This window comes from Caretta caretta, chromosome 2, assembly GCF_965140235.1.
Source record: "Caretta caretta isolate rCarCar2 chromosome 2, rCarCar1.hap1, whole genome shotgun sequence".
Taxonomy (NCBI): domain Eukaryota; kingdom Metazoa; phylum Chordata; order Testudines; family Cheloniidae; genus Caretta; species Caretta caretta.
The window spans coordinates 231,838,525-231,855,440 of record NC_134207.1 but is presented as its reverse complement, the minus strand read 5'-3'; the positions used below and the strand labels follow the sequence as shown (position 1 = coordinate 231,855,440).

General features: G+C 39.2%; 1 protein-coding gene across 1 annotated transcript in view; it reads right to left on the bottom strand.

Moving 5' to 3' along the window:
* The window catches only part of MALRD1 (MAM and LDL receptor class A domain containing 1), a 468,338-nt gene that overhangs the window by 45,283 nt on the left and 406,139 nt on the right, over positions 1-16,916 (bottom strand). The window contains exons 36-37 of the mRNA XM_075124752.1: positions 12,154-12,279; positions 9,053-9,119 (exon numbers count right to left, since the gene is read on the bottom strand). Coding sequence (XP_074980853.1) covers positions 9,053-9,119; positions 12,154-12,279 — 193 coding nt within the window. The remainder of the gene's footprint in view (positions 1-9,052; positions 9,120-12,153; positions 12,280-16,916) is intronic.

Sequence of the window (16,916 nt, the reverse complement as noted above, 5' to 3'; positions counted from 1 at the left end):
AAGAAGTTACTTTGCTCACCCACTAAGTTCTTGGCTTCAACTGTCATGTGTCCCTGAATGGTTAAACTGCAAACCAGAGTATGCACTAAGGCAGACTTCTGAGAAAGGGTATGCTTAAACTGCACGGGAAACTTGATCGTTTAGCACCAGGGTAGCTAGACTGTAGGAGTCCCACTTTCAAGAAGGGGTATCAGACAGGGAGTCTGCATGCCGGGAGTGAGTCTATAGGCTAGAGCCAGAGTCTGGGCCAGGAGCCTGCCCAGACTCAGAAGAACCTGGATCCAGGGTGTGAGCCTGGACACAGCAACACACTAAGTGTCCAGAAGAAGAAGCTTGACCAACTCTGTGACAGTTGGTAATAGCCAGATGATACCGCTTCTCTGCCTGCTGGAGAAGAAATTCATCTCTATGGTCCCAGCAGCATGAACAGGAAACTGATGAGATAGGTCTCGTACTGGCTCACCGTATGCCGAAGGGCAACTGGCAAATTACACAAATACATAACCAAGAGCGTGATACCCTGGGTATGTATGTGGACCCAGATTTGAAGTACATTACTTGCCTTCCTACCTCAGGGATGGAGGGAGGAACAGAGTCATGAACTTGGACTATTTGAATCTGCAAACTTTAAATTCCACAAGCATTCTGGTAAGTACCATTTAATCACGCATATGCTTGCTAAAAGCAAACACAAAAGAGATGAAGGTGGCCAAAGCAAATTCATTGTTAAATGAAAGCAAATACTCAAGAAAAATGTTTGGCACTGTTCACACAACTTCTACAAAACAGGCTCCACAACACTGATCTTAAGGAGCCACAGAACATTTGCTCTTTTGTGCTTAGAGACAGTTCTGTTTATGTTGCAAATGCTGTATTTTCCTGTATTGCTCCCTATTACTCTTGTTTTTATGACATGAAAACAAGACATTGTTCCTGAAGGGTTCATTTTCTCCTGAAGCTTACTGTTCACTTGCACACTAATATTGTTTGTGACATCACACTTGGTGGTTCTGGAGATGATTATGATGTTAGAGACTTCAGGTGAAAAACAGCAATAGGAGCATATTAATCCCTCCTGAGCAAACATCTTGTTTTCATGCAAATATTCTTATTAAAAATAAAGTGTAAAAAGAAAACAGAACATAGTATAGGAAAAACAGAATTGTTTCTGATCAGGATGTTCAGCAAGGAGTTTTCCATGAGACATCAGCAAATCTAAAAAGGAGCTTTTCCATCAATACTGTATATTTCTTTTTGCAGCAGGTGGCTTCATTCTTATTTATACTAGGGAAGTCAAATATTTAATCTGTCTTCTAACTCACAAATACACTGAAGACAGGAAAATTCTTTGTATTTGCCTTGATATCACTTTGCAGATGGTAGTAATATAATGGGAAGATACGAAACTGAACTCCTCTGTGCTACCTATGTAATCTGTGCATGAATGTCTTCATACAAACAGGCTCTTACCTTCTTCATTCTCCAAAAGCCAAATCTCAATACTACCTGTCTTTTCAACTGTTCTAGTCTTCTTTGAATTTCTAAACTCAAACAAGTGGTCTGCAACTGGCATATAGGCTTCATTTCATAGAATCATAGAATATCAGGGTTGGAAGGGACCTCTGGAGGTCATCTAGTCCAACCCCCTGCTCAAAGCAGAACCAATCCCCAATTAAATCATCCCAGCCAGGGCTTTGTCAAGCCTGACCTTAAAAACCTCTAAGGAAGGAGATTCTACCACCTCCCTAGGTAACGCATTCCAGTGTTTCACCACCCTCCTAGTGAAAAAGTTTTTCCTAATATCCAACCTAAACCTCCCCCACTGCAACTTGAGACCATTACTCCTTGTCCTGTCCTCTTCTACCACTGAGAATAGTCTAGAACCATCCTCTTCTACCACTGAGAATAGTCTAGAACCATCCTCTCTGGAACCACCTCTCAGGTAGTTGAAAGCAGCTATCAAATCCCCCCTCATTCTTCTCTTCTGCAGACTAAACAATCCCAGTTCCCTCAGCCTCTCCTCATAAGTCATGTGTTCCAGACCCCTTCGCTTTGTTGCCCTTCGCTGGACTCTCGCCAATTTATCCACATCCTTCTTGTAGTGTGGGGCCCAAAACTGGACACAGTACTCCAGATGAGGCCTCACCAATGTTGAATAGAGGGGAACAATCACGTCCCTTGATCTGCTCGCTATGCCCCTACTTATACATCCCAAAATGCCATTGGCCTTCTTGGCAACAAGGGCACACTGCTGACTCATATCCAGCTTCTCGTCCACTGTCACCCCTAGGTCCTTTTCCGCAGAACTGCTGCCTAGCCATTCGGTCCCTAGTCTGTAGCTGTGCATTGGGTTCTTCTGTCCTAAGTGCAGGACCCTGCACTTATCCATATTGATCCTCATCAGATTTCTTTTGGCCCAATCCTCCAATTTGTCTAAGTCCCTCTGTATCAAATCCCTGCCCTCCAGCATATCTACCACTCCTCCCAGTTTAGTATCATCCGCAAATTTGCTGAGAGTGCAATCCACACCATCCTCCAGATCATTTATGAAGATATTGAACAAAACCGGCCCCAGGACCGACCCCTGGGGCACTCCACTTGACAACGGCTGCCAACTAGACATGGAGCCATTGATCACTACCCATTGAGCCCGACAATCTAGCCAACTTTCTACCCACATTATAGTGCATTCATCCAGCCAATACTTCTTTAACTTGCTGACAAGAATACTGTGGGAGACAGTCCATACTTCTTTAACTTGCTGACAAGAATACTGTGGGAGACCGTGTCAAAAGCTTTGCTAAAGTCAAGAAACAATACATCCACTGCTTTCCCTTCATCCACAGAACCAGTAATCTCATCATAGAAGGCGATTAGATTAGTCAGGCATGACCTTCCCTTGGTGAATCCATGCTGACTGTTCCTGATCACTTTCCTCTCATGTAAGTGCTTCAGGATTGATTCTTTGAGGACCTGCTCCATGATTTTTCTGGGGACTGAGGTGAGGCTGACTGGCCTGTAGTTCCCAGGATCCTCCTTCTTCCCTTTTTTAAAGATGGGCACTACATTAGCCTTTTTCCAGTCATCTGGGACTTCCTCCGTTCGCCACGAGTTTTCAAAGATAATGGCCAATGGCTCTGCAATCACAGCCGCCAATTCCTTTAGCACTCTCGGATACAACTTGTCCGGCCCCAGGGACTTGTGCACGTCCAGCTTTTCTAAATAGTCCCTAACCACCTCTTTCTCCTCTAACTCACTCACTTCGCTCTATGAAACTGCTCCACCAAAGTCTCCATTGACATAATCAAGACTAAATCGCAAGGCCTAAACTCCATCCTCATCCTCCTTAATATTCCAACAACCTTTGACACTTAGACTCACCTCCTCCTCCTCAACATTCTGTGCCACCTCAGGTTTCATAACACTATCTCTGCTTGGTTCTTTCCCCCATCTCTCTGACCACTCATTCAGCAACCCCTTCTCTCCTCTCCTCTTCTCCATTCATGCTTACATGTCCCTCAGGATTACGTCAAGCCCTCTTTTCTATCTATAACTTATTCTTGGGTAACCTCATCCACTTGCATGGGTTCGAGTATCACCTGCACACCGCTGATGCTCAAATCTACTTATCAACACCAGGCTTATCACCTGCTGCACTGAGCTCCTTATCATGGCTAAAACAAAGCACACATTCCTTGGAATGCTCTCTCAGCAGCAGGCATGATGACCAAACAGTTCCTTTGCTTTCAGTTTTTAAAATCAGCCTCTGCTCTTACCTTCTACCACCCTCACTCCAAGATCCAAAAAGACAATACCTGTAATATAGCTGGTATACCACTTCCCATGTGAAAATTCAGAATCACAAACACATATATGTGCCTACACATAGACAGACATATTCACATAAATGCAGGCCATAACCTGCAACTTGTGTACTCATTTTCACCTGTGCAAAGAGGACAAAACAAATCAGAATGGTAGCATTTTACACCAATTTGTGCAGGTGTAAGTGACTACACAAAGTGAAAGGCAGTGGAGAATCAGCACCACAGGCTCCTCCCCAAACATTCATGCACAAACTCTATGAATGTTTCCACATAAGTGAATATGAATGGGGGCAAACATAGTCAGCCCAAATTGCAATTTATTTCCTCCTCCTTCAATCTTAAATAAAGTGGAATTTCTTGCTTCCATATTAAAAGAAAGCAAGTTTCAAATGACCGATTTTATTGCCAAAAAAAACTAGGTACTGAAACTGAGGAAAGAAGCAACATTTTCTGATTAAGTATGGCAAACTGTAGAACATTCCAGTGTTTGATATAGTTGTAGCTAGATCAAAACAAACAGCACACATCTTGGATTGTCTATCAGGCCAATAATGCTTGTGAAGGGAAGTGGGTCTCCTGTACTGACAGCTTTTCTTGAAAACATCATGTGAAAAAGCAGTGGAAATATATAGTTTGTGTATCTAAGTAAATCCCATGAAAGTGTCCAATGACAAAGTGAAATTATTTTTTAAAATGTAATTTATCAGAAATCTGCTGGGAGAAACTTATGTTCCTGATTCCTTATTTGCTTAGTTATAAGGCCCCCTGCTCTAAAGTAAGCACCTATCAACTGACTGACAACTTAGCTTTCAACCTTGGTTTCAAAGAGTTGCAGCTTTTTTCAGAGTAACTCAGGTGAATTCAGCGGGGAAAAAATGAACTAATAATTTGAGTGCAACTCTTAATGTGCCCGTACAAAAAGTTAGTGAGCTGTGCATCAAGTATCACTCTGATGTTACATAGAGATTCCACCTGAACAATGTCTTTCATTAATAAATATACCCATGACACAACAGCTCCCAAACCTTGTCTACTGTTAAAATTAAGTCCAAAATGTTCTAAAATGGCGTTCGTTTACGAGGGCAAAATTTTGTGTCTGCAAATAACTGTGCCTGCATTTTTGCATCTCTAATCACTGTGGATGCCAACATGAGTATTCATGCACTGCTACCTGCAGCGCAATTTGCATTTTTCACTCTGACTTTTCCTTAATAGGCCATGTAATATTTATAAGGTGTGGAATTTGTAGAGACAGAAGCAAATGTATTTGCAGTAATTATCAGCAGCAATTTTTCATTTTATTTACTCTAATGAATCTAGTTATGGTTATAAGCATAATATAGTACATGTCATATTTGTTTACATTGAGATTATAATTAATTAAAATAATAATTAAATGATTAAATATTTAAAATGGTATTTTTCATCAAAGGATCTCAAAGTGGTTTACAAAGGTGGGTACAGTAAGTTTTATCCCCATTTTATGGATGTGGACACTGAGGTATAGAGAGATTAAGAGGTTCACATAAAGTCACACACTGAATCATTGGTAGAGCTGGAAATCAAACCTACATCTCCTGGTTCCCACTCTTTTGAACTCTAAACCATAGACAATAATGCTTCTAACAGGTGAGATGCTGCTTTATGTACAACCTAGGCTTGGCTGATTTTTCTGCTACATCCCCACTCTACCATCCTTTCAGCTTGCATTCACTTATACAACATTTATGTCACCCTCAATCTTTGAACCATTGTGTGTAGATACAAGTCAATTTTAGAGAGCCATTAATGTTAGTAACAATTTATTTACGGACTTTTATCTAGTACCAAAAATCCAATGTACTATGGCATAATTTAGAATTGTTTGTGGGCACCTAGGCTTTCTAAGTACAAATTCCTGCCATATTACAGGATTTAGAATTTGAGAGACCAGCTCAAACACTGAGGAAAATGTCTAGCTACTAAAAAGTTCCACTTTCATCTTTTCATGCAATACTGCAAAACACTATTGTGCCACAGGCAATAAACCACTTTGATTGTGGATTAAAACAGATTATTTGGGTCTCTTAAGAGTGATGAGTGAAAATCTGAGGCCAGCTAGCATATCTAAGAAGAAATAGTTAAAAGGCTCTTCTGAATCAACTATAATCCTGTAATCTCAGTTCTCCTCTGTAAAATAAAAAGGAAAAGGCATCTTTCTCATTTCAATCTAGTAAAACAAAATCAAACCCTGATTTCTATATTTTGGATAAGAACTAACATTTTCTGAGACACACAGAACCTCAATTAGTAATCTGTGTATGATGTTTCTTTGACATTCTAATCTCTGTAGCTCAGTTGGCTAGATTGTACATATTCAGTATAATTGAAAAACTGTGTTTAATGAAGATATATTTCTAACACACTTGTTTTACTACAGGGCAGGGGATGTAATTACATTTACTGCTTAACAATAGACTATCCTTACAATTCAGGCACTAATAAAAGTATGCCCTTTGTTCTCTTTATAGTGGGCAGATGTAGCTGATCCTAAATTTGACCTGCTATATATCCAGTGTCTGCTTTAAATAGAGGGAAGATAAAACAGTGAATTGAATATATTATGTGTGAACAGTAGTATGTATTAAATGTGAATGTACAGTACTGTACATTCTGTCTGACTAGTATTAGAGTTAAAACTGTGTATAATCAATTTGGTGAGAAAATATTCTCTTGGCCCCAGCTTTCATTCTGACACTTGCACAGTCTTCTCACCACTATACCATCCCACTTCAGAGCAATATGACCACGCATTTTCAGTCTGAGCCTCTTATTGTTAAGGCAGTGCTTTAGTCACAGGTATTTTTAGTAAAAGTCACAGACAGGTCACGGGCAATGTCATAAATATAAAGGGAAGGGTAACCACCTTTCTGTATACAGAACTATAAAATCCCTCCTGGCCAGAGGCAAAATCCCTTCACCTGTAAAGAATTAAGAAGCTAAGATAACCTCGCTGGCTCCTGACCAAAATGACCAATGAGGAGACAAGATACTTTCAAAGCTGGAGGGGCAGGGGAACAAAGGGTCTGTCTATCTGTGTGATGCTTTTGCCGGGAACAGATCAGGAATGCTCTTCAGAACTCCTGTAAAAAGCTAGTAAGCAGTCTAGCTAGAAATGTGTTACATTTTCTTTTGTTTAATGGCTGGTAAAATAGCTGTGCTGAATGGAATGTATATTCCTGTTTTTGTGTCTTTTTGTAACTTAAGGTTTTGCCTAGAGGGATTCTCTATGTTTTGAATCTGATTACCCTGTAAGGTATTTACCATCCTGATTTCACAGAGGTGATTCTTTTACTTTTTCTTTAATTAAAATTCTTCTTTTAAGATCCTGATTGCTTTTTCATTGTTCTTAAGATCCAAGGCTTTGGGTCTGTGTTCACCTGTACAAATTGGTAAGGATTTTTATCAAGCCTTCCCCAGGAAAGGGGGTGTAGGGCTTGGGGGGATATTTTGGGAGGAAGACGTCTCCAAGTGGGCTCTTTCCCTGTTCTTTGTTTAACATGCTTGGTGGTGGCAGCATAGGGTTCAAGGACAAGGCAAAGTTTGTACCTTGAGGAAGTTTTTAACCTAAGCTGGTAAGAATAGGCTTAGAGGGTCTTTCATGCAGGTCCCCACATCTGTACCCTAGAGTTCAGAGTGGGGAAGGAACCTTGACAGGCAGTAAACAAAAATTCATGGCCTGTGACCTGTCCATGACTTTTACTAAAAATACCTGTGACTAAAACTTGGGGGGGGGGGGCGGTTGCCTGGGTGCCCCATGTGTGCTGGGGCATTGAGTTGCACATCCACTACAGACAGGAACTTAATCAGGTCAAGTAGGAATGCGTGGTGCACTGGAGTGACATTCACACCAAAGCAAGCCCCAGCTCAGGGTTCACATACAAATCAGTGGGAGATCCTCAGGTCAGGTGCAAATAATACAGCCCACCAAAGCTGCAATCCACCACTGCTCTATGTTTAATTGTAAGCCTGGCTGGAGACAACTTTGTCAATATACGCCCTGCAGTGTCATCCGTTCATCAGTTGTATGAACAAAGGGGCCTCTCCCTTAATTTAAGTTATTACTTTTTATGATTTATCAACTAATGAATTTATATTCAGCAACATGAACGGAATGGCAGGATCCACATCTGCCAACACTGTGCTCCAGACGTCAAACAGATGTTGAAACTTGATCAAGACTTGTGCCTACTACATGATTTTTTTTACCTTGTCTTCCTATTACCCCCCGCATAGGGATTGAAGTACCCATCCTCCACAAATGAACCTTCATACTCCCACCAACCCTTTTGGCTGTGATTATCAAAGGGATGCAGCAACTGTAGTTTGATACTGTAAGTTTGAACAAGTCAAATGGAAGGCAGATTGAGGCTCCTGTGTTCTTGATTCTTCTCTTGTATTCACCCATGACAGAGACTTAGGGAGGGGCACCAAGTAGGTAAAGCCAACCTCAACTTTCACCCTGATTAGAGGGCTTGATTGTTTTTGCCCACTAGTGTAAACAGCCACCCCAAACTCACTCTCCCTTAATACTGTAGAGATCTTAATCTATCTGTTCATAGTCTATTTGGCTAGCTGGTGGTCCAGCCTGTGCTGAAAATACAGAAAATCACTGCTCGTGACAAATAAAAAGCAATTGCTTTTCAAAAGCTGGAAGGGCATTCACAATTGCACCCCTGGTTTGCACTGCAACATTCCTAAATGCATTTAACCCCCTTTTTTTTTACATAAGTGGAAAAGCAACAGGTGAAATATGTACAATAAATAATGTTATGCCAGAGATACATCACAAATTAATGAAGAGCTGGGAACATGGCCTGCTGTGAATCTTCCTTGAGATGCACAATATGTCTGTTGTAAACAAGGCATTATTTTTCATAACCATATGTTCTTTTAAACGTTGATGTGCAATATGAGATGGAGGAAACGTTAGGTGTTGAAAAAACAGGCCATCCTAACTACAGTACAGATGAAAGTCATGGAAAATTCTGCTTGTTCGCTAATATTCTTCTCAAAACATCCTCATTATTTGTTGGTCTCTTATTCACTCAGCTACTGTAAATGAGAAAAGTGCAAACTCATGCAGTGCAAATTTACTCTTCAGAAACACATTTCCATTGACTGTCATTTCTAATTGTAGGGAACAAAAGAAACTCTTCTCAAAAGAATAAGAGAATGAACCTTACCGGCATAAAGGAACAGCATCTTTGATGATACAAGTTCCTCCGTTTTTGCAATATCCTTCTGGACAATCTAGGAAAACGTAAGTAAACAAAGGTAACTAGATTAAGGAAGATGTAATAGACATCAGTCCATTCCTCCTGCCAATGCAAGATTTCTTTACCTACATCAGATCTTCTACAATTTGATTTTCGGAGGTGCTGAATACTCACAGCTCTCATTTAGTGTATCTGGTGTTTTGGGTGCTGAGCATTTCTGAAGACCAGCACTGTAGGTCCTGATTCAGTAACACACTTGGTCACATGCCTATCCTAAGCATATTAGTATCTCCACCGAAGTCAATAGCACTACTTGTGCTTAAAGTAATTCCTGTGCTTTGCTGGGTCCAGGCCCTGGTGATTTCTCAGGTCAAATTTTACATGACTCTCATAGTGGGGCTTTTGTTATTCATTGAAACCTTTAGATATTACAATATGAAGATTCCCAACACTATACAATAGAGCAGTGGTTCTTAACCTAGGGTGCACGCACCCCGTGGGGGTGCAAGATGCCCTTTCTGGACATGCGAGACATGCCAGATTTTTTTAGAAGGTAAATCATCAAAAACACAAATTAAGGACAGGCACGTAAGTACAACTACTTTGTTTCATAAAACCTATGTATTTATTAACATTATATATTTTTGACGATTACTGTAATACACAAACAAAAACTATATCTAGGTTTAAAGAACTGACCTACTTCAACAATTTTTGATAAGGGGTGTGAGAACATATTTTGTGAACCAAAGGGGTGCAGTAAAGGTTAAGAACCACTGCAATAGAGAAAAGAGTTAGTTTAGAGTGCTGAACTTCCTAGACTGATTTAGTGCCTAGTGCCGATATTCTTATTAATAGTTTAAATGTAAGGATGAGATAAGAACAGATGTTCACCATCTGCTGTGTGACCAGTCTTTTCATTAAAGACTTTTCATAGATATATGTTCATACAGCTTGAGGGAAATCAGTCTTAATAGAATAAGATGTTTAAGAAGAAAGACATGCCAAGCCAAGTGTTGTTATGGACGTTTACCACACCTTGGGTATTTGGTGGGCATGAGATCAACCTAAGTTCACATATATTTTAGCATTTACAGATTTAATTTTAAAAAATATTCATTCACAAAAAAAGCCCCAAATAAACCAAAAACAAAACCCAAAGGTTTTAATAGTAACAAAATAATTTTTACAAATGTTTGTTATTAGTTCCTTTTAAGAATATCTGTCTTGTTTTATTTACTATTTTATTACCACTGAATAGTCTCCCATATTATAGTTATATAATTACAGCAGGGCGGTACATGCTCCTCTAAACTTTCAAAACAGTCTGTTGGAGTTTATACCCATGGCAATATCTATAGCAGTAAAACAATTTAGGCTGCTATCCTGCAACTCTAGGCACATGCAAAACTTTACTTTAAGTGAGCAGCCTCATAAACTTCAATGGGGCTAGTCTCTGGAGTAAAGTCAAGTATGTGACTAAGTTTTGCAGAATCAGAGGCAACATTATTACTTACTGGTATGCGCAGTGAATTCTGTGGGCCTCCTTATCTGAGTAAAGTTACATGCATGCCTAAGACCCTGATCCTGCAAAGATTTGTACATGAGCTTCACTTTACACATTGTGACTAGTTCCACTGAAGTTTGCAGGATTCAGCTCTTAATGACAGAACTTCCATTAACAACAATGGCAGTGGCTCATTGCTTTGAAAATGTATCCCAAAACAACAATGGTCTCCTGAGGTCCCTTCCAACCCTGATATTCTATGATTCTATTAATAGAAAGCAGATGGCATAATCTGAACAATAAGAAAGTCATTGGTCAGATAACACAGCTGCAATTTTATGAAACTGAACAAGTTATTATAACCCCCACCATTGTCCTGATCCTGCAATTGGCTGGGCATGGTATGTGGCATGGCTACACTCCAACACCTATGTGGTGCCTTGCCTGGACACAGGGGTCTATTGGTGTTAGAATCAACGGCAGGATTTGGGACATCTTCCTGGAATGGGGGAAAATGTATGACTAAATTCACTGCTGCATCGAGTCAGATAAAAGAAATAGTATGGGCTGTTTGCTGGAGAAAAATAAAAGAAAGAATATCAGATTAGTTATTCCATTCAGATACCGGAATTTCCAGCAAGATAGTGTGGGAAGCAAATTATTTAAAAGATATGCCACCTGAAAAGCAGTAGAAGGTCTTTTTTACCTCTATTCACATTTACTGCTTTATGTTTACCATCTCACAATCCTCTACATTTAACTGAATATTGAACATACTCCCTTGCATTTATAACGTTCACTCAAAACATTAAAAAATTACCAAGGATAGATGACAACATCTATTTACCAAGCATTTTATATTAACTGTGAATTTTTCATGGTAAAATATTACTCTTTCATATAATAAAACATAATATAACCTATATTTCTGGTCTAATTCTTTTTCAGTTGCTCCCCCAGAAGTCAGTAAATGCTTCGTATTAACATCTGGGCACAGAATATAGCTTTATGGATGCCTTGTGAGTTAAACACTTTGTATAATATAACAAAATGTGTGTTCTAAAGATGATTTTCATTAGATATACTGCATTTCCTATTTTTATCCATTATTTTTCTGTTGTACTAAAAATATTAGGCTTTGCAATATTTTTATTATGCTAAGATGCATTCTCTATTTCCTGTGTTAGGCCCCAGTCCTGCACATGCATTGTGCTTAACTTTGAGCACATTAGAAATCCCAGGGACCTCCAAATGTTCAATTCACTTTACTGGGACTACTTGCATAATTAAAATTAAGCCTATATGTTTTCAGGATAGAGGTTTTACTGCCATTCAATATATATACCAAGAAATATCCCCACTTCAAACAGTCACCATGTTTTCAATTTTTCCCCCCACTCTTCTCTCTATACAAATAACATGATGTTTCAAATTCATCCCTCATGTAATCTGACTGAACTTCAGCAGGATGATTCAGTCAATATTGTGCACCATTTGCAGGTTAAATAAAAAAACTCTATATATTTCTATTGAAATGATATTTTGATGTGAAACCAACTACCTGAACAGCTGGATTCATCAAGACTGAAATCAAAGCAGTCTGCAATACCATCACAGCGCTTGGAGACTGGAATACATGTATTAGTTGATGCACACAACAAAGAACCATTGAAGCAGTCCTTTGTGGCTGGAACAAAGTAATAAGATGACACGGTCAGACACATTTCCTTTATTCATTGATAAAACACTACTGGAAAACTATAGCAGCTTATTTGTGTCAGAGTACATAAATCTGGATCGGCATTTCCATTATAAACTTCCATTTCAGAGGTGTACAACTTAGACATTAAAAAAGACAGCTTAGGTTGCCGAATCAAGCTTTTACCATGTTCAAATCCTGGGAAGGGGTGTTTATATTTGATATGTTGTTGGTGGAATAAGGTGCAATGCTTAATGACAATCCACAATCAGACATCAGAAAAGATAATCAACTCGCCTAGATAACTCAGTTATAAAGATAACTGAATTAATTCTTAAACATAGAACAGAAAATTTCTGTAAATGTATCCCATTTTGTTTCTAGAAGCTAAACACTATATATGGACGTAACAAAAGGGGAGTAAGGCTACATTAAAAATCTAAACCTACAGACATTTGTCATGTTGTAGCATTCAGTTATATTCTCTAAACTCATCTAAAGGAATTATAGAGGGGAAATCTTGACAGAATCACATAAGCCTCCAGGTAATTCATTATGGCATCACTGATTCTATAAGATGTACCCAGTGGTTCTGCATTCTGTCCAAGAATCTAACAGCATTTTGTCACTTTGAGAAATATTCCAGCTAATGAAATGTTCTGTGGTACTGTCCCTGAGCCATTATTTTTGAACATCTTGGTTTAAGGGACTGTGAGCTAAATTCTTCTCTCCATTATGCTTGCGTAAACCAGGAGTAACACTCTGTTTTCACTTGAGTTAGACATATCACCAGTGTAACTGAGCAGAATTTGGCCCAGATTTTAGATTTATAACAAGCATGAGAGAATTTAGGAATATTTTAAGTACTCTAAATGACTGGATTACACCGAGCCAAAAGAAAACGCTGAATATAAAATACTGCACTTCAACCTTGCAATACGAATATTACATCAGATCCTGCCAACTCTTGCTAATGAAGGCATTCTCTCAGATGACAAGTAGACTCCTAGGACTAAAGGTTCACAGGATCAGACCCATAAATCTTACACACTGCCAATTTACCAAGGACTATAAATATATCTGAAATTACTAGTCACTTTAGGAAATATTGGCTAGTTTTCCTCCTTTTGCATACATCATAGGGATCAGGTTTCAGAGTAGCAGCCGTGTTAGTCTGTATTCGCAAAAAGAAAAGGAGTACTTGTGGCACCTTAGAGACTAACAAATTTATTTGAGCATAAGCTTTCGTGAGCTACAGCTCACTTCATCGATGCATTCAGTGGAAAATACTTGTAGCTTGTGTCATTTGCACACAAATACAAGTTTGTGCATATAACTGCAGTAAGCAATAAATGCATCCAAAATCAGGGGTGAAATTGCATACAGCTCTGAGAATTTGATATTTAAAAACTCAAGTCTTTAACCTCAGCAATTTCACTTATATCTCTTAGACCTTTTGTATGATTTTTCTTACCCACCTATTTTAAAGAAGCTCCATGTAAGGATACATGTAGTATTGCTTATGTTGTTTAATGTACACCATGATAAACATAGGAATTCTGTACCTGGGCTACATTTAAGTTGTGCTCAGCTCAGCTTGTGTTGCGGAGACAAATGTGGCATAGAGCCACTTCTACTTTCCCCAGTCTTGGGACTGGCTTTCCGCTAGACTGATACCATAGGGTAAAATAGAGAAATCTCTGGGCTGCTTCTCTGCTTTGTGCTGGCTGTCATTAGTCCCAAGGACTGTTTAAGTAGCTGGCGATTGTTGGGGCATGGATATGCCCTGAACATGCCCTTTTCTCCCCAGTTTACCACTTCTCCACCCCCTACCCCTGTACTAGGGAGGGCAGTGAAGAAGTTGCTTGAGTGGCTCTGCACCACCCTAACATTCCCCTTCCAGAGGTTGGATCTCCTTCATGACTGCATTGCACCACTGCAGTGGGTGTTAAGAAAGGGAATATGGCTGAGCTATCAATGCAGCAGTAACTAACTTTTAGAATTTTCTGACTTTTTAACATTGATATTTCTACTTTAATATTACATTAATGCTTTGGATTCAGTCAATACACTCAGTCATTCACACAGCTACAATGGACTCCAGCAGAGTTATAATTAAATGTCATGAGAGACCACCATGTGTTTTAAGGATGCGGATGCCAAATGCAGGGATTAAAATGGGAGCAAATGGGTACAAATACTCAGGTTTGCATCCATAATTCATTCCGTAAGTGCAAATTAAGTGTGTAAAAAGAAAAGAAAGAAAGAAACTTTTTGAAAATGTATGATTTTAACATTTGTCATGTCTTTGGAAGTTCATAGGTGCACACCACAGATCCATTTTATTGCACTGTAGCGAAATGAGAAATCATTTCTTATTCATTGCTGTTAGCAGTTAAGTCAGATTCTACTGGGAGGCATGTGGAAAGTAATGCATACACCTCTTGGGTCTTTATGTTTATTTTATACCCTTTCCATTTTAGATCATGCAATTTACAAAAAAAAAAAAAAAGCTGGTGAGATAAAGAGCCCTTTCCTAACATTAGGAATGACAGAAGGGCTAGCTAAGCAGAGCATTTATAAAGGCAGCATAACTTGAAGCTTCTGTTTTAAAGAGCAGCAAGAAATAAAATCCACCACATTAATAGATATAATACAACATTAACATGACACTGCACAAGCAAACTGTTCAGTGACCGATGCAGGAAATTTCTTTCTACATAAATCTTTAAATCATACATGGCAACATTTTTGTGGTGGTGATGGTGGTTGTAGTAGAGATGTGACTAATGCATTTGTGTTTGTTTCTCTTTGCTGTGGCCTCTTTCAGGATTTATACTTTATCTCTAAAGAACACATTTTGCCAACCTGTCTTCATCCTGGGAGATGATGCTATCACTTGATACAATCTGGGACTGAAACAGGATGAACATTTTGTGGCTTTCTGTTCATCCAGGTAAATGAAATTGTGAAGGGAAATAGTACATGTGAAATGAGAGAATAGGGCCTGATCCAAAGCCTACTGAAGTTGATGGGAGTCTTTCCATTGACTTCAATGCTTTGGGTGAAGCCTTTCAAAAAGAGTAGCAAAGAAATTTCATTTAAAAGGACAGAACTATGGTTGCTCTTTGGAAGGAGCTGATAAAAGAGAATTAAATGGACAGTGAGGGGAGCAGAAAAAATGTTTACTATTTTGTTAAAAATGATCTAACCTAAAGAATGACTCTGGTAGTCATCAAAGCTTAACTGCACTCTGCTATGTTCATTTATGCTGAGGAAAACAAATTCAAATTCAGAAAAATCACAAAGATCTTCTAAGAAAACATCATCTGACCTGTGTTATTACATTACATACAGAGTGTGATTACTAGCACAACACTCAGTTTTTTTACAGAACATGCAAAAATTCCAATAAAGTAAACTGAGTTTGTAAGATAGGTGTTTCTTTTTCCCCCTCCTGATTTTCTTCTGCTGACAAATGTTCATGCTATCTGACATGCCAAAAGTAGACAGCAAGAGAAGAAGAATGCTGCAAAGCCCTCAAAGCATACCAACAGCAAAGAGAGAAAAGTCTGCACAATAGTAACCACCCTGCAGTTCAGTTCCAAAGCATCACCAACCTCAATTGTGATCTTGAGAGAGGGAATGTCAACTGTCATGGCAGTGTTATATTGTCAGCTACCATATTGTAGGCATAAAACTATCAAACTTTTGGAGTAGGGATGTCATAGTAGGTTTGAATAAGTTTCCAATCCACCCAAAATTCCTGGGTTTAAGATCTCAGCATCAAGCTGTTTGTTCTTTGAATATGCCAGGAATTACTTTGCCTCCCTCTCAAGGTGTAGCTTTAAGATTGAAAGATACAGAAGTAATATTTCAAGAGCATTGGAACTAGTAGTGGGAGACATGTGATCCCTGGACCACACAACTGGCCTGGTGGACTGGAGTTAGGATCTTAGCCTTAGGACATAATGAGATAATCTAGAGAATATAGGGGACTAGCCTAGGGCAGAAAGAGGTGGCTGAGTATTGAAAACGGGGACTTTTGACACAGCCAGACCTTGGATCCCTTGAAGTAGGTAATGGTCTAAAGACAGAAACATCCTGGAGCTTGTGCTTTCATTGATTCAATTTCAGAATTTTCTACAAAAACACAGAGCTCAATTTTCAGCTCAGATTCATAGGAAAGTTCTTCCACATAGTTTGTAAAATCAACCGCTGAACACCTCTTGCATTGATTGTGTTAGATACAGTATGTGATTGTCTGCATGGACAACATGTATCAACAGAGACGACTGAAAAATCAAATTTCCATCCAGCAGGAAAATCTGATATTGCAATATGTGTTTTCATACTGAAATGAAACATTTGGTTTCAGCTTATCAACCTGGAATGAAACATTTTGGGTTGGGCAGCATTAATCTCTGTGTCAGCCTGAGCTGCCGTAGTGCCCCCTGGGAGTTGGAGTTCCAGGTCCCTCATGCTTTCATCCTCCCCTCGGACAAAGGTTGCTGCTACTATAGCACCAGAGTTGCTTTTGAAACTCTAATGAGGTCAAGAGTGTTCCCTGGAACACTGAACTGGCAGAATCACAAAGCAATGCAGCTGAGTGATCTAAGAACAAA